The 27,338-nt window shown below is 34.2% G+C and overlaps 2 protein-coding genes, 1 long non-coding RNA gene and 1 pseudogene across 3 annotated transcripts; 2 read left to right on the plus strand and 2 right to left on the minus strand.

The window, feature by feature from the left end:
• Positions 1 to 3,085: 3,085 nt before the first annotated feature.
• Positions 3,086 to 4,528, plus strand: LOC140838264 (homeobox-leucine zipper protein HAT22-like; annotated as a pseudogene).
• Positions 4,529 to 7,521: 2,993 nt separating this feature from the next.
• LOC140838265 (kinesin-like protein KIN-8B) lies at positions 7,522 to 13,845 on the minus strand. The gene is made up of 16 exons (XM_073204434.1): positions 13,172 to 13,845; positions 12,970 to 13,041; positions 12,775 to 12,891; positions 12,237 to 12,325; positions 11,652 to 11,796; positions 11,465 to 11,560; positions 11,171 to 11,262; positions 10,796 to 10,897; positions 10,562 to 10,708; positions 10,273 to 10,423; positions 9,857 to 9,919; positions 9,540 to 9,776; positions 9,244 to 9,348; positions 9,034 to 9,147; positions 7,828 to 8,455; positions 7,522 to 7,704 (listed from the first exon to the last, which is right to left on the minus strand). Exons 1-16 carry the CDS (start codon positions 13,217 to 13,219, stop codon positions 7,685 to 7,687), a joined length of 2,226 nt encoding a protein of 741 aa, XP_073060535.1. The 5' UTR covers positions 13,220 to 13,845; the 3' UTR covers positions 7,522 to 7,684.
• Positions 13,846 to 16,114: 2,269 nt separating this feature from the next.
• On the minus strand, positions 16,115 to 20,907 carry LOC140838266 (uncharacterized). The gene is made up of 10 exons (XM_073204435.1): positions 20,664 to 20,907; positions 19,758 to 19,849; positions 19,433 to 19,659; positions 18,836 to 18,953; positions 18,257 to 18,331; positions 18,052 to 18,175; positions 17,446 to 17,948; positions 17,212 to 17,348; positions 17,018 to 17,104; positions 16,115 to 16,665 (listed from the first exon to the last, which is right to left on the minus strand). The coding sequence occupies exons 2-10, from the start codon at positions 19,776 to 19,778 to the stop codon at positions 16,557 to 16,559; spliced, it is 1,401 nt and encodes a 466-aa protein (XP_073060536.1). The 5' UTR covers positions 19,779 to 19,849; positions 20,664 to 20,907; the 3' UTR covers positions 16,115 to 16,556.
• Positions 20,908 to 24,258: 3,351 nt separating this feature from the next.
• LOC140837657 (uncharacterized) lies at positions 24,259 to 25,999 on the plus strand. Its single transcript, XR_012119433.1, has 3 exons — positions 24,259 to 24,635; positions 24,745 to 25,379; positions 25,806 to 25,999. It is a non-coding gene; the product is annotated as an uncharacterized lncRNA (long non-coding RNA).
• Positions 26,000 to 27,338: the final 1,339 nt, after the last annotated feature.

Raw genomic sequence — 27,338 nt, forward strand, 5'->3', positions numbered from 1 at the left:
GCAGTTAATATAATATATTAATTTATGTGTTTCCAAATTATTTTGATGCCTTGGGTTTATTTTTTTAATTGATGTGTGGTTATCGACTCATTGCTTCTTTGACCTTATTATACTGTACAAGACTAGTATTTGCGCTTCAAAACATATATCATTAAACTAATTATGATTAGAGTTGTCCGACATCGGTTGGATAAAATATTTGAGAGTTGCATATATGAACTTGGATAATCTTCTGTTCTTTAACTTGTTTTTGGGGTGGAGTTGAGTCCAAATCTCAATCTTAACATGATAACAGAGAGTCCACGTTCCAAATATTATGAATGATTGCTTACTTTGGAATTTTAATTAAATGGAACCAGAGAGAGTGGTGGGGAAAGGAATGTTAATTTGCTCCCCATCGGCATGTGAATCCACGTAGGTCGAATTAAAGAAGAGTGGAGGCTGATACTTCTTTTCATTTCCTCGTTGTTGGCCATCATAATTGATAAGGGCAAGTGGGGTTCATTTTAGTCAACCTTTGATGTAATAAAGTTGAGAATATTATTTGTTCACATATTGAAATTATATATACTTAATGATTGCATCTCCTCTCCTCTTTATTCGATAATTAATATTTTTTTATGTCATCATAGTTATCTAATTACAACCAAACATACACTCAATATATGTGATTACAAAAGGAGACATGCTTTATATTAAGATGAAATGATATCCATTGCGTGAGTGATATTATTATAAATAAATAACAAGATAGGATTTGAGATGTTGGAGGATTTTGTATGCATGATGCTTATCATAGGAAGGCGGTAGGGACCCGATGATATTCCTATCGAGGGGTATAAAATTGCGTAGGGAATGATTTACGAAGTTGTTTAACAAGATATTTATAACGAAGATGTCCGATCAGTGAAGATACATTGAAGATCTGCTTTAATCCCTTATCTTGGACTTGTAATGAACGAACTTACCAGAATATTCAGGACATGGTGCCTTGGTGCGTGTTGTTTGCATATGACATTGTCTTGGTGTATGAGACTCGTGAATGAGTAAATTACATGCTTGAAACTTGTCAAGAAACTTTGAAAGATAAAGGTTTTAGACTTGTAAGAATAAATACAAAATACATGAGATATAAGTTTAGCAATACTAGAAGCAATATATGAAACACAATTTAATGTTGGAGATGTTGAATTACTGACGAGTGAGACATTGAAGTATCTATGATCATTTTTTACATAAATATCGAGGAATTGACAAAGATTTATCACATAGACTACAAGTAGGATGATCGATTTGAGAGGTGCATCTGATATTATGTGTAATTGTTAAGGTACTCTTAAAACTAAAGAAGTTCAACAGAACAGCAGTAGATCTGTTTTGTTATATGGATCTGAATATTGAGTAGTAAAGAAGGCACATGAACAAAATATTAGACCCGCAGAGATGAGGATATGGAGGTGATTATACGGACATACAAAAATAGATAAGCTATTAAACAAGTAAATTAGAGAAAAGTTGTGGTTGCATCTATTGAAGAAAAATTGAGGGAGACAACTTGAGATGGTATGAACACTGTTACAAATTTCATACACCGACTATCAAAACTAATAAAGAGTAGCTTATAAACTCATGAGGGCATATAATCCTTTAGGCAAATCGTTTGATATGATACTCATATTGGGTTTATAACCTAACATTTGTGCTCTTGTTGAGAGTAGGTCTATCAGAAGGGACGACACAGAAAATGGCTACCATCAGATTATTGTCGATAATAAAAATTATAGACTGAATTAAAGTGCGTGCTATATGTAATGAACACTGAAACGTGTGAATGTCGTCTAGAATGGCCGCCATGGATGCTGGCTTCCCAAAGGATCGATAATGTTACAGGTGTTTCACATCGAACATTATATACATTACCTAAATATAGACAATGATTAAACACAATAGCGTCTAATAATCTATATAGCCCACCTCAGTTAGAGACATAAAGACTTTTGTGTTATTGTCATGTGTGTATAATATTTTGAGATAATAAATACGTATGTTCATGTGTGAGACTGCCTCTTTTCATCACTTTCTCGCCCAAATTTCTTTTCCACACTTATTCCTTCGTTGATTATTAATCATAGAAACCCACCCCGGCAAAAGTCTCCCCTTATTCCTCATATCCAAACAACAAAAATAAGGAAATTTTCTTTTTAAAATCTTCAAAACTAAAATTAACTTAACATTCAGTTTTTATCAGAAAAAATATATGTTCGTAGTCCTTGATCGATGAAAAAATATTTATGTGCTCCATGGCCATGTTTTTTTCTTGGATGAAATTCGATACAAAACATTGAAAATATGGTACTAATATATGATATTTGAGCATCAATGATTTCAAATATGGTATTGATATATGATTTTAAGTACTCAAACATATATGTAAGTATTGATCTTAATGACATATTTGTCTTTTTTGGATGAAAATTGATACATAATATTAGAATTGTGGTACTAAATATGATATTTGAGTACCAACATTTTTAGATGTGATAATAATATGTGAAGTTTGAAAACTCAAACATTTATTACAAGTGTTGAAATTAATAAAGTTGTTCAAAATTTATACTCAAAATTTTATTTTTTATAACAGATCTAAACTATTTGGTGCTCAAATATCAAATACTAGTATCAAATTGACAAAAGCTTGTGTGAGACGGTCTCACGGGTCGTATTTGTGAGATGGATCTCTTATTTGGGTCACCAATGAAAAAATATTACTTTTTATGCTAAGAGTATTACTTTTTATGCTAAGAGTATTACTTTTTATTGTGTATATAAGTACGGTTGACCCGTCTCACATATTATGATCCGTGAAACGGTCTCACATGAGACTCGCTCAATCATATTTTTAATATTTTGTAACGATTTTCATCCGTGTGAGAGGGTCAGGGAGTATAGAAACACTTTTTTTTTATATAGATCAGGAAGTACAAACATGATATAAATTTGAGTTCGAGGATTTAAAAGGAAATTCACCCCAAAAAAAATAAAGAAAATAAAAAAGGAATCCTTTTTTCCCAAATATATATACCCGCCAAACACCCTTCTTGATTCCAAACACTCACACACCCTCCTCTCTTTCCCACGCCAAAAAACTCCAATCTTTCCTCCCAACTTCACCATAAGATCAATGGATTTTGATGATTTACACAACACGGGAGGCTTGGTTTTGGGGTTGGGTTTGATTTCATCACCATTAACCTTGCAACACAAGTCCAAGAAGGCATCTCCAGCTCAAAATCTTGATGAGTTTTATGGTCCTTCACTGAATCTGAGTCTTTCTGGTGAAACTTATCAGATTCATGACTCTGTCAAAAAGGTGGATTCTGATAATAAGATTAAGGTGGTTTTCAGTGATCATCATTGTCCTTGTACGGACAAGACAGCGCTGCTTCTTCTTTCTCGAACGTTAGTGTGAAGAGAGAGAGAGAATTTGGCAGCAGTGAAGAAGGAGAAATCGAAAGGGTTTCTTCTAGAATTAGCGATGAAGATGATGATGGATCCAATGGTAGAAAGAAACTCAGGCTTACTAAAGTTCAGTCTGCTCTTTTGGAGGAAAGCTTCAAGATTCACAGCACTCTCAATCCTGTAATTTATTTTTCATTCATCTCCATAGAATTTAATTAAAAAATCAACTTCATTTTTTTCTAAAAACTATGGTCACACATATATTTGAAATATATTTTGGATTGAGGGGTTTGGTAGATATAATTTGCAGGATGATTATAAAATAATTATATGTGTGTGTGTGTGTCTAGAGTCATTATAAACTGATATTTTTTCCCCTTGATTTCATCAGAAACAAAAGCAAGATTTGGCGATGGATTTGAAGCTTAGACCACGGCAGGTTGAAGTATGGTTCCAGAATAGAAGAGCCAGGTTGGAATCAGATCATCAATAATTCATCCACTTTTATGAAAACTCAGATTTCTTCACAAAATCATACCTCAAAATCTTGAAAAATAATATATTTTTACTTCCATCTGTGCACAGGACTAAGCTCAAACAAACAGAAGTGGACTGCGAATTCTTGAAGAAATGCTGCGAGACTCTTACAGATGAGAACCGGCGGCTGCAGAAGGAGCTGCAGGAGTTGAAGGCGCTGAAATTGGCGGCCCAGCCACTCTACATGCAGCTTCCGGCGGCCACCCTGACTATGTGTCCGTCCTGTGAAAGGGTCGGCGCCGCCTCCGACACCGCGGCTAAGAGCTCGTTTACGGCGGCTACGAAGCCACACTTCTATAATCACTTCAACAGTCAATCGGCGGCTTGTTAGTTATATAGCCTCCGTTTATGGAATATAAATAAATTTTTATATATATTGTAGCATATATGAAGGTCTCATCCTCTCTCCCCCACTGTAAAAAATAAAAAAACAATTCGGTCCCACGCTTCCCTCCGACCCTCCTTTTTGATTGGTCAAGGGCTTGTAAAAAATATGAAATTTTAGGTAATTTATAGAAATTACTTTCGTTAATTTTTCCTTCAGTTTTTACTTTTTTAACGCTAAATGGGTGTGAAACAATTAAGAATCATAATGTGTGGAAGGAATTATTTTTTGTTGTTTTTCTCTCCATATACATCCCTTTTCTTATGTAGGAATTAAATCTTCAATTATTTGTGTATTAATGTTGAATTATTATAAATATATACATATATAATTTCGATATGTTATACTTTTACGATGTCCATTTCCTTGTCTATCAACAAAATATCATTTGTGTATATATATATATATATATATATATATATATATATATATATATATATATAGTGGAAAAGGGATGATGACCCGTGAGGTGCCTTAATTTGAAGGGAACATGTGGGTCAAGCACCGCGTGTTGTTTATATCTTTTTCTCATTTTCTAATTTGTTCTTATTATTTAATCATGAAAGTCACCTCATCTGTAACGCTCCAGATTCGACCACTGTCCTCACTGTATCAAGACAGGTCTTTCCAGCATGCTTATGTCCTCACTCACATCTTCTTTTCGATAGCTCATCACATAAGAACTCCAAATTTAAGCGTGCTTGACTTGGAGCAATTCTGGAATAGGTGACCTCCTGGAAAGTTTTCCAGGGTACGTGTGAGTGAGGAGATAAGCACGCTGGAAAGATCCGTCTTGATACAGTGAGGACAGTCATCGAATTTGGGACGTTTCATCATCATTTTATTTAGGTGGGTCGCGACTTCATTTTGAAACACTTCATTAGTATATCGTTTGTCGGTGTCTGTGTGATTGTTATTTGCATAAATGGCATGGAGAGACTACTAGTATGTAACTTTTATAATTTGTTCTTTGTAGAAGAAGGATTCCTGCGTGGTTTTCTCTTGATTCAAGATTTTTGGCTATTTTCAACGAAAGTTATTTTGAACAATAATTCTCTGTCAAATTCAGAGAGTTCTATATTGCGTTGTTGCTGTGAAATTTCGGGACACATCGTCTGATTTTTCAATTATTGATCCAATTATTGCATTCTTGACGTGGACTTGTACTTATTACAACATGTCAAACTACAATAATGAAGAGATAGAAATTAAAGTCGACAAATAGTGAAGCATGCTCCATTGCATCATACGAAAATCTAGTTAATTCTAAATACGGCACATTATTGATCCACCACCAATCTAAACCACACGAGCAATTGTTTGATTATGACATACAATAAATTGTTAATTATACCCGTACACCTGGGTTATGAAAGATATTTTATTATGAAATGGACATTGGACTCACGATTTTAATAATTCATCAATCAATATATTGAACTTGTGCTCGTAAAATATCATGCGTTAAATTCTAGTTTTTAATATGTCACGACATTTTTATTGTTGTCTATTATTATTATTTTCATTGTTGTTGTTTGGTTTCGTTGTTTCCTTTTATAAATTTTTTGAGCTCGACTCTAGGTATGTAAACAAACCAAATCGTTCGCGAGCTATTCGGAGTTCGGCTCGATAAAAAACTTGTTTGAGTTCGTTTGTTAATCATATCAAACCAAGCTCAAGCTCGATTTTGAAATCGACAACTTAATCAAACCAAGCTCAAGCCTAAGCGTATTCGGCTCGTGAGCTCGCAAACATGTTCGTTAATAGGCTCGCGAGCTCGAACTCGTCTCGTTTAGGTGGCTCGTAAGCTCGAGCTTGACTCATTTGTTGAGTTGACAAATAAAAATATTAGTACTAATAAAAGTTAAACTTTTATGTCTAATATAAAATTAGTTCATAGATATATTTAATTTTAACAAGCTCGAATCAAGCTCGAGCTCGAGCTTGAATTAATCTTAAACGAGCCAAGCTCAAACCTGATATTGTTCGGCTTGGTTTGGATCATTTACATCCGTACTCGACTCGATTCATCTCACATAGATGTATGTTCAAGTATTGATCAGTTGGGTTCTTTCAGGGCTTTTACATCATTGTAAAATGCTAAGTGAAGAGAATGTTGATCAAGAAAGATAAAGGTGAAGGCCTTGACTAGACACACACCCTCGCAGGTCTAGCCCTTGGATCGCCCAGACAAGTGGGGGTGGGGCTATATGAATTCAATTGAGGCCCAGAAGATCCAGTTATCTCCCGTCGAGATAAGATTTTTTGTTGAATGCAACTCTGGCGTGGCATAGTTATCAAAAAGCACATATTTCATTTTGAAATTTATGCATTCATTTGGCGAAATTACCTAGTGTATTGGCAACTTTTGGGTTTGGTACCCAACAACTTTCCTGCTGAGAACGCCAAAAGCATAACCATCACCATCACAAGGATGTGTCTTGCCCAAGACTAACGTCCACTGGCTTCTTGTTCTCAAACTCGCCCACTTGTGCCGAAAATTTGTCAATTTATTTAGTATCGTAAGCCTGGTTATGTAAAAAACTTTAAAAAAAAAAAAAACTTAACGTTCAAGCCTAGAATAACATTTTGATAACAGAGTGGACTGAAATTCAAAAAGATCGAATTAAATAAGTTAAATTAATCAAACCGATCAATGCTTCCATAAAATCCAAGCAACAGGACTTGATTTTTCACTCGTTGAAACGAATTGTACAAACAAATGGGACTAATTGACTTTGCTAAATAATCATAAAAATGTAACTAAACAAATTGAAATATGTTAGAAATAAGTACTCCTCTAATGAGAGATACCTCGATATTTCACGTTGGCCCAACGTCAAACTTACCTATTTTATAAAAAATAATCATAACAATGTAACTAATCCTGAATTCCTACGATTCTACCATTCCTAGAGATGAGCTAATCACTTAGGGCCTTAACTATTTCAGCAACTAATGTGACCTAGTATATTTACATTTGAAGGGGCATCAAATGGAACCAAAACAAGAATGGATATGAACTAATCTTCCTGTCTAAGAATAAAGATCACTAGCACTGGAAGCGCTTTTCCTGAAAATTGGAAGCAACATGCAGAGGAAGTATAGGTGAAACATTTTGTTGAGTGGGAGTTGGAAGCTTAGGACAAACCAGAGGGGAGTTAACTTGAGATAGCATCCTGATGAGTTGGAAGATGTCCAAATGTAGCTTGTATGGTACCACCACAATGCGTGATCACACTTCGGCAATGGTCCCATGCACTGTTTGTTTCAACATGATGATTCACGAGTGCTTCCTGCTTATCAGCCACTGCCCATCCATCCTGTAAACCATAACAGGGTTTAGAAAGGTCACAAAGGATACTATGGAGAAGTAAGTTCAAGAATATTAACCACCATCTGTATAGTTTATTGAGACATTTGTGCAATAATTTTGTTATACTTACGTTTTACCTGTTGCTGTTGTTGCTGTTCTTGTTGCTGTTGCTGCCTCTGCCTAAAGTTTACCTCAAAAGATGAAGCCGACACTCCATGCTCATCACACGGAGATGGAGAGATATAGTTTCTCATGTGCGGAAATGAATTGCGCAAGCCAGCAGAATGTTGATCAAAGGCACCAAAACCCAAAATCGGCCGGTTGCTTTGCCATGGCTGATAGGCTGATGGGGAGAAACCGTGATAAATGTAACAAAATGAACTGGGGTGGTCCTCTTGGCAAACATCGGGAGGAAGCTTCCGATTGTCTTCAGAAAGTGATCTTGAGCTGAGCTCACTTGTTCGAGGATAAAAACAAGTTAATGCACCACATTCACTGCGGGATGGAGAACAATGTAACGAAGAGTAATTCTTTTGATGCAAATCTAGTGGTGTAGTCATGTTGTACAACCCAAGCGGTTTCATCTTTGTCCCTTCTTCAACAACTATTCCTTGCTTTGCTCCAAGCTCTACTATTTGCTTCTCATCAAGACCTAAGCTCATAAGCAGATTCCATAGATGTCTCTGGGCTTCTCTTTGGCTGGAGATAATTTGGTCTCTCATTGCCATTTCAAACTGAAGTTCTGTGTTGGCCATTCCCTGCATATTTGCAAAAATAGACATTAAAGTGCTGATAAGTTGTAATATAACCACAGAGGAAAAGAGGAACTATAACTCAATGCCTGATATTCATAATGATTAAAATTCCATAAAGTTCAGAGAGAAACCATCTTTTTCAAGTAGACAAGTAAATTTTGAGAAACAGGGTGGAGATAAGATGAGTTCCAGTTGAACTTGAAAAACTTTTCTAGCTCAAGCTCCGGTATAGATGATATTTAAATGGCATTTTATTTAATATTATGGCTTAATATTATAACTATTACATGTTGGTCCAATAAAAAATTGTTTCATATTCAGCACCCATCATATATTTTGTAAAATAAATACTTCACATGTATAAAGTTATTTCAATAGTTGATATTTAATGTGTTATGGAAAATAATTTATAAATATATAATAGTCAGTAAGTTTTCTAACACTAGTAGCTGAACTCGCCCGGTTGTCCAACCCTGCTCAACTTGAATGAAGGGAGGACACCAAAAAGCTTGCCTCCATCAAATCACAAATCTTTTATAAAAAATCAACTGACTAGAAGTAATATATAAATATTTGTTTACCAGAAGTCGGTATTGACTGAGAATGCCCAAATAAGTTTTGTTGCCATTGTTTTTAATGGCTTCCTCTATCATATCTTGTAGTTGACACCGGCGTTTCTCGTTCACTTCAACTTCCTGAGTGATACAGTCATACAGAACAGGTGAAAAGGTTCAAGCAAATTTGACAAACTAATGAAATATGGAAGATAATCCACACTCAGGGGTACAAACCTTCTGGTAATTGACACCAAGCTCGTCATTGTCGCGAATATTGTCCAGAATCACCTGACGCCTCGATTGCAAAGCCTGCACAACTGCCCCTTCGTTTTCAATAACCTGCAAGAATACAACATAATCCTCCAATAATAATTTCCAAGTAAACATCAAATTGGCATTCAGTGAGGATAAATTACACTAAACTGGATCAGATAGGTCCTTCAAGAATCAAAGGAACAGATAAACAAATAATAAGCTCAAACAATTCTAATATTCAGCAAAAAATCTGGAAGGAAAAGTCGCCGTATAACCTGCTGCTTTGCAATAGCATCATCAAGATGTTGGAGTTCCTTCCGATTGCGAAGGTTAGTTTCATCGAGTTCGATTAGAGCCTTCTGCAAATTTATCCTGTCCAGGACGTTTTCACTAGTTTCTTGGCTCAGTGCATTCAACCAAGATATTTCATCATCTATATCTCTTTCAGTAGGCTTGGCATTAAGTTGAGTCTCTTTTTCAGCCAACTCCTTTCTCAAACGGCTGACCTCCCCCTGCAAAGTAAAACGATCTCTCATGGTATAGCAGGACTTCAGTTCCAAAATAAAGTATGTTATTTAAAAAGATTAATTACCTGAAGGTTGTCAATCATCTTTTGGTAGTCTGATACATGAGCATTGATTGTGCCTATATTTTTCTGACATGTATTATCGCTTTATCAATGACAATGTCCCAAATGAACTTTATGAAAATGAATAGAATATAAACAAAAGTACATTACAAGCAAATCGCACTTCAAGAAACTAAATTGAAAGGAGATAAAAATAGGCAGACATCATTTAAGCACAAAATATAGTCATAAAATCGTCAAAGTAACCCCATGAGAAAAGGGGTAATTGATAAGAATGTGATACTAGATTAATTGAAATGTGAAAGAGAATCCATGTAGCCAACCTCCTGATAAGTATAAAATAAGGCATTGTTAAAGAAGACAACACTTGGCACAATTGCCATACGAGATCACCAGTTCTTTCATCTTCATTATCTCACCTGTATATGTGTTTTTATTTCCTTTGCGCGATCAGCATACTTCAAAGTATTGACTGTATGGTGATACTGGTTGTCAGCAGGAGAGATAGTGGCAATCATTACTGTTTGAGAATTACCACTCAGACCATCCTTAAGAATCCGTGTCAACTTACTGATGAAAAAATTCAGATTTATTTAGTTATCAGCAATCAAAGCATACATCATGAGTGGGAAACATGTTGCACTTGCACCAAATAATAGATGTATAGAAACGGAGGAATGGAAGGGGATGGGGGCAAGACAGAGAGACCTATTGCGGTATGGAACATAAGCTAGGCCCTTCTTCTGTTTTTTTCCTAAAGCATTAATGCAATTTGCCAAAGCAAGAAGTGACCGGTTTATATTGGCACCATCTCTCAGTTTTTGTCCCCCACTATTTGTCTCAGATGCTCTTTCACTGCATTATGAATTCACATTGGTACTCCATATTTTAAAAGAAGCATGCCGAAACTGTTTGAAACAAATACAAAACACAAAGACAGACCTGCCAGCAAGATCCACCAGTGCAAGTTTTCCTCTGATAACCTGAGTGGGATATCTCTTTTGCAGTTTTCTTGTCACATTTATTTCCAAAACTGCATGGGAACTGTCAAGAAATATTTGTAAATACATTGTACCATGCAAAAAGGTAGGTCCACTCAACAGCTCGATTCGCTATTTGATAAGCAATCTGTACTAGGTATATCTAAGATCGAAATATAAAACAGATGTATATATGGTCGTACTAAATGCAATGGAAAATGTATTCAGCTGCTATTCACTTTTAAAGTATGTCACTGTTCTTAGATATGAGGCAGTATGGTACTACCAAGGGCAGCAAAACTATCAGAACTAGCACACAAAATTTGTAATCACGTACCGAGAAGAAGTTTCATTGACCTCTGTGCTTTCAGTTTTACGTCTACTATTCCCCAAATTCAAAAGTTCAAGAATCCTAACAGCTGAGTTCACCTGTGACATGCAGCGACAACGTTAAAGACCAACGATGCTCATTATAGTTCATCTTCACAAATTTTATAGCTGCCTATTAAGAATGTAACCATCAGCCATGTCTCAGATAACTTTCAATCAGCTGATCAGCCTTATCATAAATATTTCCAATGGATCAACAACTATAAGACTTCGTAACTTCTACAGAAACATGATAAATGACCTTAATACTTCTAAGGCCAGCAACAATTATTCCTTGTACTGGATCCTCTCTCAGTTCCAAGTGACCTGATGATTTCTCAAGCAAGTCATAGATGACCTGTGGGAAATAAAAGTCAATTATGGAAAGACAGCTATTCAATTATCAAAACCTTTTAATTTTCTCCAAGTAAATGAGCGAAAAGATCTACCTCATTGTATACTTCAAGGTATGAACAAGTAACTTCAAAATCGTCAGAGGTATTGTCTTTCTCAATTAGATCAAAAATGGTATTGAGACTGAGAACCATAAGTCCAGGATCGTCTTGAGTTCCAACCATGGTATATGTTTTGCCACTAGATAAGTTTAAAAAGAACAGCTTAAAGGATGCAATGGAATTAATTTCCTTTTTAACATATGACAAAATTCAAGAAACCGTTTTTCTAAGCCTAAATTTCAGATGATTTTTTTAGCAAGCTGTCTTTGAGGTATAATAATCATTTACACCTGCTTCTCAGCGACTTAACAGACTACAATTGACACACATTAAGAAGGATATAAGTTAATAAGCAAAACGTATAGGTATTGCAGTACTAACTATAATTCCATGACTATCAGACCCATCAGTAAGAAAGGAAGAGTCCAAAGCAAATGCCACTTACTTTTACTTGATTTGGAAGGTATAAATTAAGCTTTTTCAGCACAGATATTAGCAACATTTAGCCAAAAAAAATTTGTATCAGCACAATAAGATGGCCATGTTGCAACTGAATGGTTATTAGTAATTTTTATATACCTCCCAGTAGAACCATAAGCGAACACAGTTGCATTGAGACCTTGGACAACCCCAAAAATAGTGGAACGTATACTTCTCTGGTAGACATCCTGAAGAAAGCAGGAAAAAATCGGCCGTCAGCATCTGAAAAAACTCCACATTATCAACTAGATACATATCGAACTAATTTTAACATAAAAAAAACCATGCATGATGCAACGGTTCTCATTTCACATTACAAACATGAAATCCTGTTGAGTATTATGCCCCAAGCTTCATCCTTCAACTCTAAGTTCCCATCCAAACTAGAGAAATTCCTGACCGCACTAGCTAAAAGGGCTAATAGAAAGGAAGAAACTACACAGTCAACTGATAAAGAGAAAAATACTTAAGTATATCCTTTGCATAAAACATCAGCCCTATTATGTATAAAATCATTGTCAGCACTCTGACAGATGATACGAAACACGGCTTCAGAAAATTTAAATCATCATATTTTTCGCATAGGATTACAACTATAACTTAATACATTTTCGCAATAGAAATGCACAATGATTACCAAATTGGTGGAGTTAGGACCATAGGCATAATCAAAAGTATATCTCCGTTCCTTGGTTCGATTCTGTATACGATCTAAGTAGTCCTTTGAAAGGTCTGGATCCAAAACAATCACTTCCTGCAATTTTTTTTTACCCCCATCAGTAATTTTATAAAAATACATTTTTATTTGCACTATCAAAAAAAATTAACAAACCTTATTATTGTGCACTCTAACGATATCACGACCACGTTCTCTCTCAGTTAATGGCCTGCATTTTACAGCCACCTACAATTATCAAACCAAAAATTAGGATGTGAGAACGCGAAAAGCAAAATATAATAAGCAAGAAAGCAACATTAGAAATGAAAAATAGCATAAATTTCAACAGGATTTTGAGGGAAAAAGCAGCACTGACTGTAAGAGTTGTTGTTTTTTTGGTAGCTGGAGCTCTAATGCTTGCCATACTTGGTCAACATTGGTGTCAAAATTTCACCCAAATACTTGAGCTTTCTTTAAACATCAACTAGCTTCGTCAATCAAGCAACAAAAATATTTCCCAAAAAACCGGTACCCAGAAAAGGAATATCTAATCATCTGACAAAACCAGTCTTTTTACCATAAAATCAAAATATATACATATATATATATACATTTGAATTAATCGCCATTTATCTCGGAAAAATTCAACGGATATCATTAAATCTCAGAGATCGAAACCATAAAATGTATAAACCCTAGATTTCAAAAAAATCAGGTTTCCAAACAAAGTTGCAACATTTCATTGATATAAAAACGGGATGCAAAATCCATAACAGCAATTCACAAAATCACATCTGCCCCCGCAAGCTCAATAACATCGACAAAACATCGTTTTCGAAGCATTAACGACACCAAATAAAAAAAAAACTAAGCTGAAACAGCTGGATTCTCTGGAATAGAGGAATGAAATTAATGAAAAATCAAATGAAGAATCAGATATCAATGCACATGAAACAACATTGCTTGATATATTCAGAGTTTGAAGAAATCAAAATTGTCCCCTTCGAATCTTTCAGACAATTGTAACGCTTTGCATTAAATAGCAAACTCACAAATACGATTTAATGAATAATAAATTTGAAAAAAAAAACATAGATATAATTAATAATTAATTACATTTGCATTTCACGCGGGTAATCGAGAAGAGAGTTTATTTTATTTTTTTCTTCATTTATTTGAACGGTTGGGGGATCGTGACCGTCGATTCGAGACTTCATTCAATTTGAAAATGATAAGCTTTTGAGAGATTCGGTTGCATGATTGGAAGGGAAAAGTCATGTCCCCTCGGAGAATGACCTTTTTGACCTCAACAGTGAGTTTGGAAAATTTAATAATTACACGATATTTTATCTCGTCTTAAAAACAAATAGAATAATAATAACAGTACATTTGTGTGTGGGTTTTTTCCAGTTAAGTATCTTGTGAGACGATCTTATAGAATCTTACTGATATTCACAATGAAAAGTGATATTTTAGCATAAAAATTAATAATTTTTCATTGATGACCCAAATAAGATATATATATCACAAAATACGATCTGTGAGATTGTCTCACACAAATTTTTTCTTTTTTTAATTACATGGCGATGAATGATTTATTTGCGTTTTGAATTCAGATATATTTTTGAGAGATGTTTAAAACACTACACACAAAAAGGGAGAATACAATAATTATACATCTCATATATATATATGCATTGGCGTTGTTCCTAGAAAATAAAAGAGAAAAAGTAAATCAAGATTTTGACGGACAAAATTTTGTTAAACCCCGAGTTGATCGCAGTTACTAGAATTGGTCTTGTCCAAATCTGAGAGGTTGTCATCCAAGATAGTGGAGATCCATGCATTAATTAATTAAATTGATACATCTTGTACGTGATATGTTTGACTAAATTACTTACTTTACAGTCGATTAGGTGATTTAAAGTGCCAATTATTATTTTAAATCTTAAAATTAAGATAAATTATAATATTAAAACCATTTGAAATATAAGATTGAATAATATCGGACATATGCAAAGATTATATTTTATTTGTTTCCATATATTCATTTTTTTTTATTGTCTTTCCTGCGTTATAATTTTCAATGAGAGTTTCTCTTAAACTAGAGTGGGTCTCATGTGAGACCGTCTCACGGATACTAATCTATGAGACGTGTAGTATAAAAAATTATACTTTTTCATGGATAAACCAAATAAGAAATTCGTCTCACAAATTCAACCCGTGAAACCGCCTAACACAAGTTTTTGCCCTCAAAATTATTATCATATATATGTAATTGACCAGACATCACTGGTTTCCAACTATTTAACTGGCAAAAATTTAAATGCACTTTTTCATTCTTTTGTATTCCAACTACTTATACGACCAATAAATAACAAAAATAAAGATATATTAAAATTTAAATGCTATAAACTTTAAAATTTTGAAATTTAAATTTTTTTAACAATTAATTTATCGTTAATGAAATTAAAGGGAGTTCGGGCTTAGTACAGAGCGACATTCTTGGTTTGGTGGGTAATAAATGAGTAGATTATGATAGCACATAAAAATATTAATATTTCAAAAAGTTGGCCAAACATGCATGGCTGTAACTATTGCCTAAAGACGAAGATATCTTTCGCATGTTCATCGTAGTTTAAGAAACCTTTTTAGGAGTGAAATTTTAAGCGTCGTGTTTACCTTGTGTGTTTTCATGGTTGTATTTTTTAATGATTATTTTTAAGTTAAAGGAATTTTTATATAAAAATTTGAACAATACATTAATAATATTGTAATTATTTTATTGTAATTTGTAAGTATTGTTTGGATAATGTGTAGTTTTTTTTAAAAAAAAATTAAGTTTAAAATATTTTAATTTATATATATCTTATATAAATAATTTAGCAATAATTTTTGTATAATTTGTATTTTTGGGATAGGAATAGTTTGATAATTTTAAAATTAATTTGTCTAGAATCATTTAAAATTGGTCGGACCAAAATATATGCATGTGAGATAGATTTATTATAAAAGTAACTATAAATAAATAATAAACCACAATACAATTATTTAATTCATTTAGAGATAAATTAACTGTCACCATATATAAAATGTGCTTGAAATTAATGATTAAAAGATGGATCAAGTTATACGATCAACAGTCTCCCACAACCATTTTAGCGTATTAGAATATTGATCACTCAAAAGCACAATTATTTACACCAAATTTTCGTCCACTTTCAAAATATATTTATCTCACACTTTTTCCCTATATTATTCTCGATAAATACACAAAAGAAAGTTTACATATAAATACTAAACCATTAACACCTGATAATAAATAAAATATAAAATCAAATTCCCAAATATTTAATTTTTAGCATGCACATTTCAAAAAATACATTCAAACATTTGAGTTGGAATTAATTTACAGCACAATCAACCCACAGAGTTAAATCCCAGGTCTAAGAGCTTTTGGTTTCTTGATTTCTAAAGTAAATTTATTGTGCAAGGGCCACATGTCAGCAGAAAAATAGACAGCAACAATAGCTCTGTAAATTTTAGTAACTAAAACTCATGAATTACACTTTCAGCTCTCAAGAATTGAAAAGCCTAAAACTAAGAAATCAATCCCATCCGCATGTCACCTCAGGCTGGCATAAATCCCAAAACTATAGCACCCGCCAACCGGTTGACCATGTTTTAACAATCCTCCTCCGTTGAATAAACCATTCATTTGCTTTATCAGATTGATATTTTGCCTTCCGCGGGTTCAACCATCAGTGGCCCAGTTTGCGTTTTCTGTCCAAACGCAGCTGATGTTTCCTTCTTTCCTCCTCTTCTAACTTGCGGAGCTCTTCTTCATCCTCTCTCTTGCCGATTTTTTCACTGCATAACAAGAAAAACATGTCCGACAGAGTTCAAGCTGGGAAACTGGTTTATGAAAAAATACTCTCATTTTTTGTCAATGTGTAAGTATCCTTCGAACATAAACTCAACAATATAAAAAAATGTATGGAACACTCGAGAATGAAATAAAGACTTGTCTCGCATAACGTTCCCCGTAATATATCATCCTTGCCTAGCATTCGCAGATTACAAGAAAGAGTGCTACTAGTAAGACATGCCGGGACATATTAATAAACAATGCAATACTTTTATCTTAAAATGAAAGAAAGAAGTTAAACAAACCAAAACACCACATGAACATAATATATTAAGTTCACTTTATCTCACTCACCTGCGTCTCTCCTCCCTCAAAATATCATCGAAATTCGCTTCCATGTCACTATCATCATCTGCATCTTGATACTTATTGGGATTATACCTACAGAAGATATAAAATCGATGAGAACTAGAGATTAGAAAACTGCAGCGAATAGTGTCAGGAAACAGGACAAAATGGAGAAAGTGCGAACAGAAATATAATCATACCCGAACATTTTTCTAATCATATTTATAGCTTTATCATCATCAGAACCGTCAGCAAAAGGTTGCCTCCCAATTTTTGCCTTTGGACGAACATCTACCAATGTACTGTGAGCTGAGACTTTTGTAGAGTGCTGCTTCACCTGCCAAAATCGTAACCCAAAGTAACCCAAATATCACCCAAGGAGGAAGAGATGTAAGCAACTTATTGCTAACAGCAAATTTTATAGATATTCATACATGATGTCTAGAGGGCAGCAATGTCTGTTTGGGTATGACTTTTGGCTTGTTCGTTTCTCGAGACTCCTTTCTTTGTACTGATTGATTTTTCATAAGAGAAGGTTGCGAGCTTGAAGGAATAGGTTTCCGCACACCAGGTTGAATGTATGATGTTGGTTTACGCACAACGGATTGTACAGATGGTGAAGGATTTGATTTTTCCCGACCAACCGCAGAATTTTTTGCTATAGATTGAGCGACTTTGGTACCTAAGGAGGGACCATCACTCCTGGAAGGGACAGATTTGGGCCCCAAAGGCCGACCTGGACCACTTCCACTATTGCTACCGAGTTGTTTCCTGGATTCTACTGATAACCTGGTGGTACGATCTATCTTCTCTGGGCCAACTTTAGTTTGGTTGCCTGAAAGCAGTTGCTTCCTATGTTCATGACCATTAGAGGCTTCTCTTCCTCGATCATGGATCACCCGTTTACTATTTGACAGTGGCTGAGTGCATCGAGCGTCTTCAAAAGCAGCAGAAAACCAGAATAAGTCCACCATTAAAAAAAGTGTTTGCAATAGGTATTTGTGGCAATGAACCAAAGGGAACATGGAAGAGTAACAAACCAGACTTGGGGACAGGCACATTTCTAGACGGAGGACTTTTCATGGGCGCTGGAACCTCAGCATCTTCAGATAATAGAAAGGAATAGTCTCGAGTGCTCTTTAGGATTTCTACTTTTTTTTTCAACTGCATTAATTATCAGCAGACATGAGTAAAAAACAAATACAATAATCAAAGAGAGAGTGACAGTTCACGGAGAATTATTACCCCACTCGTAACTTTTGTTTGAAGGCTGGATTGATGCTTTGGTCTAACATTGGTTGTAACCGAGCTCTTATTATTCTGCAGAGAAATTCTGAATGTCAGCAAACAGCAGAACCGATGGAGTTACTCATTTATGCTAGTATGCAACTAATATTAATTTTGATGTACAACTGCTACATGCTGCCACAGGAGAGGTTGATCACCATAATCCTAGGAGGACCAATAATATGCAGCACGTCATATATCATTACAATCATAGTTAAGACGTCCTCTTCTTGGAAACCTTCAAGACTCAACTATAGGAATAATGATGTTAAGCAAAAAACTTTTCAACACCAAAAACAAGATTACTGACAGCATGCCTTAGTACATATGACCTCTATATCTTTAACTTCTCGCACATTATATTATATTGTTATTACTAAAAGCAACAGTTTTGAAGCACATTGCAAATTACAGCTATAATTTATGTAAATTATATGAAAAAGGGTTAATAGACCAAGCCACCAAGCTGATGCAAACAGAAGGAATATAGTGAGAAGAATGGTAATATTTCAAAAAAACTGAATCTTATATACATACATCATATTTAGGTTTAGCAATTCTAGCAGCCAAATTTGGATTTTCCAACAAGGACTTGCTTTCTTGAATCACTCTCTGGGCGATAACTGGCTGTGAGGGCCCAAAGAAGGAACCATAGCTGCAAAAATCGCCAGTCAATTTTGTTATCCAACTAAAATGCTTTGAAACAATCTACTCATTGACATGATTCATGAACACACTGTCACATTCACCAAATTAATCCAAATCATAAGTTGAACCTAAATGATAAGCATGCTAAACATAGGTGGCATATGCTTTAAAAAAGATAATCTTATAAAAAATCAACTATCCCGATGAGTTTATAACTTTTCGGTTATTTTTGTTGGAACAGATGTAAAATTCACAATGAACAAACTTAAAATATTAGGGCAACACATAAATATCGGGAATATCGCAGGTTAATGAAGACATGTCAATGGACAAATGCATATGCCTCAAATCGTATCCAAATATATGTGACAGGGTACCCATTACCCTCCTCTAACCATCACTTCCCGTCTTTCCCTAGACTTGTATCCAGAACAATATATCAAGTATAAGGTATTATTAAATTAAGGACTTGTGACTAGAACTTACTTGTCCTTATGATAAGTATTCGGTTTGCCTCGATAACCAGAATTGGCAGTCCCCAGTTCCTTCTTCATCTGCTTTCTAATTGATTCTTTTAATCGATTCCTAAGTTCAAGATATTCCAACTCATCCTGGGTAGGCTGGCAAGTTTCTACCTCCTCATAACCGCCTTCATCATCCTCTTCTTCTGGCTCTGTACCATCATTTTCATACTCATCCAAGTCTTCATACTCCTGCACATACAAAAATAGTTTTAAAAAGATACCAAATAAACAATTCCATAAAATTTAATTGGGAAAAAAAGACAAAAGTGAAACTGGTAGTTGCTTACATCTCTTTCATATCCGCGCATCGCAATTTGAATAGCAAGTTACCTGTAGTGTATATAGATGTTGGCTCTCTCAGAGCCCTGAATACCGAGACCTGATAAGAAAGTAGGAAAAAAACTAAATTTGGACTGAGATAAATTTGTTCTTCTCAATGACATTCGTTTCAATTTCAAAAGTCAAATGTGAATGCTTTGGAAACACCGGCCATCCACCGAGAGCACCATCCAAATTAAAAACTGATAAATGCTAGCGTAAAGTCATTCGGATTGCCAATTTCTTCTTCCTCTTGTATTTCTCATCGTCTCGTAGTTGTTCAATGATTCAAATTTCTAACCAAATAGTTTTGAATCAACACTCAGAAAATCTAAGTAACTCATGAACAGGAAAACTATGGATTCATTAGAGAGGTGGCCAGATATCAATAATCAATTAAGAATTGAAAACAGAATTCTACCAAATTTTTCAAAGAGGGATAAGAACGGAAAGACTCTTCTCCAGTCAAACCTTATATCGAATCTTAAGTCACCAAAGGACAAAAGAAAAACATGAAATCACTGAAATAAATCCCGAAAATCAGCCAAGGAAATGAAGAATGACTCCCGATCAACTATTTTAAAAAATCCAATTTCACCGCTCATTAATTACAAAATCGTTTCAAAACAAGTACGTAAAAACCCAATTGAAATCTGATGCATATTAGTTTCCCAATTAAAATATGATATATATTAGTTTCCCGATAAAAATTTGATACATAATCGTTTAAACAAAAAAGATGCGATTATCGCGTGATACGTTAAAATCTATGGAAATTCTACAGTAATTGCGGTGACAAACACATCAGAAACGTAATTCTCCGATAAAATCATAGGAAAAAAAAACAAATCTTTGAATGAAGTTATGCCAAATACCTTGAAATCGACGAACGCCAACGGAAACAATCAAAATTCAATCGCCAAAATCGAAAGCGAGCAAAAATTGAAACAGATCTGAGAGACGGATTCTGTTGTGGGCAAAAAGGCGAGTAGCTTATATAATTCGGAATTGAAATTCTGCGAACTCCTTAGCGAGGCTGGATACAAAGAAAACGTGCTTAGGCAAACCGAAAGACCCAGAACAACGGGGGCATCTGCTATCGTGCGCTGGTGATGCAATAAATTGACATATTGTTATATTAAAGTGTGTGTGTGTGTGTCTGTGAAGGCAATTAAAATATAGATGGGCTTTTTCTTTAAAAAAATATGTAGACAAACATGGGCTTTTGGGGGTAACTAGTGGTCCAGTCCATTATGCTCAAAACAGATCACAGATGCTTATAAGTGCTGACCTATGGACCTTGAGACCATCGCGGCCCACTAATCTGAAGCTGAATATGGATATTAGAAGATCTCATAAAACATACTGGACCATCGTTGCATTTTCTCGATTAGATTAAATTAAATTTGAACGCCGGATCAACTATTATAATGTCATTTTTCAAAATTTGTTAATAATTATTGTACATCGATAAAATTATAATTTTAATCATTTAAGTTGTCATGTTTTGGAATTTAGTCAAATAATGTACAATGTTCGGTTTTCATCGACTAACTTATATTTGTTTTTTTGTTTTACTTCTTTTTTTTTTCCGAAGTCATTAAATCTATCGAATATTATTTATTTAACATTGATCTTATCATGCATGACTCATATGACAAGAATAAAGTTTATGTTACACACATTAAAATCTATTGAAGTAAAAACAATGGGGAACAATAGGCTTTTTCCTCTCATATTTTGAAATATCAGGTATCGTTTTTTTTTCCATGTGTTTTTTTAGATTTATTTCAACATGCTCGGTATAAGTTTATTCTCGCATCAGGAGCTAACTATGAGGATATTAATGTCAAATAAATAATATTCGATAAGTTTAATGATTTTTGGTGAACAAACACCAAATTCCAGAAAAAATTTTTTTATTAGATATAGACAAAATATTAGCAAATTACACTACTAAAACAAAAAAAAAATAAACAAACTTAATTACGTGTATAAAATTATTATTTTCCTTTTATATACTAATTAATTGTGTCGTGTATAGTCAGGTTTGCTAGAAAAAAGCATTGCAGCTATGGTCCATGCATGGATATTGTTATTATCCTATCAAATAATGGAAATTTGAAAATATCTACAAAAAATCCAAATCAATATACCAAACTTTCATAAGTGCACCTTTTTAAACTATAAACAAATTCTAATACTATAAAATCGAATATATGTGTGCATTTTCACGTTAAATATGCGAGTGCGCGCAAAAATTGTTGTAACTTTTTATATTACTCAAGTTAAAGAAAACATATTTATAATATATTTAAAAATAATTAGGAAAATTTAGGAGAATAATATTGGTAATTTTTTAATTATTGGAATGATATATATATATATCTTGAAAAGAAAAGGACGACACACGCTATAATGCAATTGCTCCACTGAAAAAAGATGAATTAATACATACAAATATTATGTCGTGAAGAAAAGGCGAACACGATTTTGTAGCCATTTTTCGAAAACAATACGGCCCCATTTTCTCTATTATTATTATTATTATTATTATTATTATTATGGAAAATGGATCACAAAAAGCAATACATTATTGGAGACAGGAAAATGATCGACATTATCGATCTTGCGGAGTCACTTGGCTATAGCATGCGTGTCACGTTTACGTCACGTTAGAGAATGACTAAAATTGAATAAAAAAAATGAAGCAAGACTGAAATTTGACAGTATAAAAGAAAAAAAAATCGTATAAAGACAAATATATAGAAGTAAGATCGCAACTACTTCTAGTATTTATTTAATTAATACTGTGAATTTATAATATTATCTGAAATTAAAGCTTTTGACTTAATTAAAGTTGGACATTTAGGGAAAATATGTTTCAATTTTGTCCTTTTGAAACCTGAAGGGTCACAAATCGAAACCTGGATTTGTTCTTCCCTTAAATACAGATTCCAAATCCAGAGAGACATTGAATTTAATTCGAAAGAGATTGATCTAACTTATAAGTTAAAATTTCACGTGCCACCACACACACACACACACACACACACACACACACACACACACACACACATATATATATATATATATATATATATATATATATATATATATATATATCTTCAAAATAAATTATTTAATTGTTCAATGATCTAGAGGAAGTGTTGGTCGAGTTTTCTATTCAATATTTTTATTCGAAACTGATCGGTGGCTCCTTAATATGAACAGCTTTTTAAAAATAATTAAAGACCACATATAAATATATAATTTATTTCTTAGGTTGGCAGATTTGGTTAAGACGTGTAGTATTCTAAACCTCTTTTTTTTATAAATTTAAATTTTATCTTTAAATTGCTAAAACTCCTCTCCTTCGTTGAAACTAGCATTTTATAATGCGTGGTCAATGTGATTTCAGGAACACAAAAACTCTTGCAAGACAACATCATATATTAATTTTATGAGACTGATACCGAACTTGACTCAATTCAACTCATAAAAAAATATTAGTTTTAATGCAAAAAATATTTATTTTCATATTAAGTATGGGTCGGAATGACCCGTTTTATAGATATGTATACGTGATACCGTCTTATTTTTTCAAAAAACTTACGTGATTGCATTATCAAGTGCGTGAGGAGTTCTCTAATTTTTTTTCCTCTTCTTCTTGAAATGGAAATTAATACAATCCAACAACCTAAATTTGGCACCGTGTCTTTGTATCATTTAGATCTATTTTTTTTCCCTTAAACGATTATGTTTATGCAATATGACTCAAGTTTCAAGTTAAAACGGAGTATGGAGAAATCGCCCATTTTATGTAAGTGAATTGAAATTGGTTCAAACCATTCATTTTCCCCCCAAAATTCAATTACTTCTGCTCAAATTGCTTATAATTTGCAACTATTTTGTTTCCTATTGTCAAGCAAGGAATCTTCCCATCGAAGTAAACAAATAAAACATAGCTTCACACCCATCAATCCTCGATCAAACGGATTCTGTCAAGTAAAATAACATTGATAAAACATTTTTCAAAAATATAGTTTGATAAATTTTATTTTTTTGGAAATTTTCCCTCTATCGAACAGTATTTTATGAGAAAATGTGTGAAAAAGAGAAAATAATTAAAATAAATACGATGTTTTGAGTTTTGAAGTGTAGACAAAAACTTGTGTGAGACGGTCTCACGGGTCGTATTTTGTGAGTCAGATCTTTTATTTGAGTCATCCATAAAAAAATATTATTTTTTATACTAAGAGTATTATATTTATTGTAAATATCTGTAGGATTTGACTCGTATCACAGATAAAGATCCGTGATACCGTCTAATAAGAGACTTGCCAGACCTATGTCACCGTAGGTCCAAAACATAAGTGGGGTTTGACCCACTGCATCCGTACATGACCCGGACACCAACTGTACCATTACTACACTTAATTTCCTATTAAATACTCCTCCGAGAAATTAAATAAAAACCATCCGAATTTACCAATAAATTCCCACCAACCCAATCCCCGTAGCTATTTCATTACACCATACTTAACACTTGAGCTTTAGTTTCTTGCACTCCCCGCATGAGGGCCGTGGGAAGATCAAGTGATGTACAAAAACATCTATGTTAATCTATATTAATGGCGGTGAGTCCAATCAATCAGGGTTCACATGGATCAGGTTCGGGGCCATCGATAGGGTTTCCACTAGGCACAGCCCTTGTTTTGCTCATGATCTTCAGCCTAAGCGGAATATTCTCCTGCTGCTACCACTGGGAAAAACTCCGCCGCTCTTTTTCGTCCCACGGCGCCGATCCTGGTGTTGGCTCCTCCAAGCCTACGGCTTCCTCCATGGTATATTTCTTCCAAATTATATTATTAGGTGTTCATTATTCATGGACTAACTCAATAAACTAAGACAGCTAATTCAAGAAACTTATTATTATTATTATTATTTTATCAGGATGTGAATAATGAGGGCATGCCCGTAATAATGGCGGGAGACAATATTCCCAAGTTCATAGCATTGCCATGTCCGTGTAATAAGCCTCTCGTCAATCGGGAAATCAACTTCCGGCCGAGGGCATAGCTCTTCCTTAATTTGTATTGATTGATCAAATATTTGTCTATTGTGTATTTTTTTAAGGCAAAAACTTGTGTGACACGGTCTCACGTGTGATGACCTGAAATTCCAGCAGCTAGCAAATTTCAGCATAAGCTAAAAATTCCAGCAGAAGCTAATATTTCAGAAGTTTATATTTTCCAGCAGACAGAATCCAGCAGCAGAAGAGCGAGAAAGCAGCAGCAACAGAAGAGCGATGAAGCAGCAGACAGTTACCAATTCAGCCATGACTTGTAACTGAAGCATTTAAACGGAATAAAGATTGTTAATGGCAGATTATGGCCATTAATAGAGAGCCTAACAGTCAGATTGTGGCCTATAAATAACACCTCAAGTCTCTGAAATTGGTGTTACACAAATCCTGAGTTATCTCTTGAATTTTCGAGTTAAGAGGGTGCTGAATTTCGAGCAGTAGAAACCAGTAGCGAGAGAAAGCATTTTTCCAGACTTCAACCGAAACCTCTAAGCAAATTACTGTAAGTGGGCTTATATATAAATATCTTGAAATCCGTTGATAATTCTGTTTTAAAGTTCAGTTTCTGTATGTTGATTTCTGATTTTGAAGCACTGTAACTCCCTAGTGAACTAATGGTAGGAATATATATTCTGAACATTTCTGAATTCTGATTCTGATTCTGGCCTCACCCCTTAGAGGAGAGAACATATAGGGGACTGATATCAGTTTAGCCATGAAATTCACTAACGTGCTCAGTGCTTAATAATTCTGATTTCTGTTCTGAAACATGTAAATTCTGAATTCTGATTTCTGTTATGAAAATACGAGTTTTCTGTATATTATTGTATTACTGTTTCTGTTGAAAACGATTTCGAAAACTGAGAGTTATTCCTGCCCCTGCTTACTGAGTGACAATCATATCACTCACCCACCAAACCCATCTCAGATAAGAGTACTGAAGAAATGTTAGAAGAAGAGGAACAGATCCAGTTCTGGGGCTGGTGAAGAAGACTGTTGTTCTCAGTTTATGTTTATTTTATTCCGCTGCATCTGTTAAGATACTGTAATATTTGGTTTTACATTTCCGCTGTAAAACATCAGTATTCGAGTTGTAACAGACAATTGATTTATTTCGTATTATGAACAAAAGACTGGTTTTTGAGATTCTGTACTTCTGAGGCTTGTTGTTTTCGAATGTAATATTTGAGAGCAACGCCGGTGTCAACCAACCCCCGGCCCGGGGCGTGACATCACGAGTCATATCTGTGAGACGGATCTCTTATTCGGGTCATCCACTGTGAGACGGATCTCTTATTTGGGTCACCCATGAAAAAGTATTATTTTTTTTGCTAAGAGTATTACTTTTTATTGTGAATATGGGTAGGGTTAACCCGTCTCACAAATTATGATCCGTGAGACGGTCTCACATGAGACTCACTCTTTTTTTAATTAGAGACATTTGATTCATATGATTAGAGTTCAATCAAATCCTTTATTAGTCGTTGGTCTTAAATAAGCACAAAAGTCCATTATGATAATCAAAATTAGAATATAAAATAACTCATGGGTTTTGTTTTACTTTTAATCTAAATTTTTCATGTTGAGAAAAGTTGTTGCCTCTTATATATACAGTATACACATAGAATTTACCAATATATATAATATAATATATATTAAAACTGTCAAATAATATAATACAATATAATATAGAATCAGTGAAATTATTAAAAATCCTACAAAGGAAGAAGGCTAAATTTATAAATTGACATGCAATTTTTAATCGAAGTTAGATGATTGGATGTAGAGAGTTATTTATACTTCTAACAATTATTAATTACATTACATTTAATGCTCTCTTTTCCAATGGACAAATCGACATCCAATGATCAACGATGCAGTTCCTTTTTTACGATAATGCCAAAATCATCCTTCAGCTATTTACAGGCAGCAAATCAACAGAGTCAAATTTATAACACAAATAGAGGGGTTCATGACAAGCCTATGGATTCTCCTATAAATATCATGTTCGGGTGTCTAACTCAATTCATTCAATATACAGCAGCACTCTTAACTGCTCCCTCTTATATCTACAGTCTCTGACTTGAGCGTCGGAAGGGTTACGTCGGGACACCTTTTCAGCCTCCTTCTAACGGTCTTCTTCGTGATTTCAAGCTCAGGACAAATTCGAAACCTGCGTCTGAACTAGTGACACTTACAGAAATCGGATCTTAAATTTCCCGTGAGTATCACTCGACATTGCTTAATTTCATTAGTTAATAACATACCCCATCCAACCTATCACAATCAATAAGTTTCTAACCAGGTTCTTGCCTGTAAATTTCCCTCTCTAGTTCTGGACTTTCAAAGACGGTGGAAAGAAACTTTAGGTGTCTTTTTGCCGCAGGCACAAGCTGTACACTTATTGCAGTGCTTTGCGCTGCGTTTCACTCCAATTCCTGCTCCATCTCCATTCCTTAAG

This window comes from Primulina eburnea, chromosome 8, assembly GCF_022965805.1.
Source record: "Primulina eburnea isolate SZY01 chromosome 8, ASM2296580v1, whole genome shotgun sequence".
NCBI classification, from domain to species: Eukaryota; Viridiplantae; Streptophyta; class Magnoliopsida; order Lamiales; family Gesneriaceae; genus Primulina; species Primulina eburnea.

Excerpts from the sequence above, each read along its gene's own strand:
- LOC140838266 (XM_073204435.1), bottom strand. The coding sequence starts at position 19,778 with ATGCGCGGATATGAAAGAGAT. Across the intron at positions 17,949-18,051 it reads TGTGCCTGTCCCCAAGTCTG|ACGCTCGATGCACTCAGCCA; the intron begins GTTTGTTACTCT and ends CTGCTTTTGAAG. Across the intron at positions 16,666-17,017 it reads TTGAGGGAGGAGAGACGCAG|TGAAAAAATCGGCAAGAGAG; the intron begins GTGAGTGAGATA and ends CTTGTTATGCAG.
- LOC140838265 (XM_073204434.1), bottom strand. The coding sequence starts at position 13,219 with ATGGCAAGCATTAGAGCTCCAGCTACCAAAAAAACAACAACTCTTACA. Across the intron at positions 10,898-11,170 it reads GTCAATGAAACTTCTTCTCG|TTCCCATGCAGTTTTGGAAA; the intron begins GTACGTGATTAC and ends ATTTCTTGACAG. Across the intron at positions 10,709-10,795 it reads CTGGTGGATCTTGCTGGCAG|TGAAAGAGCATCTGAGACAA; the intron begins GTCTGTCTTTGT and ends TTCATAATGCAG.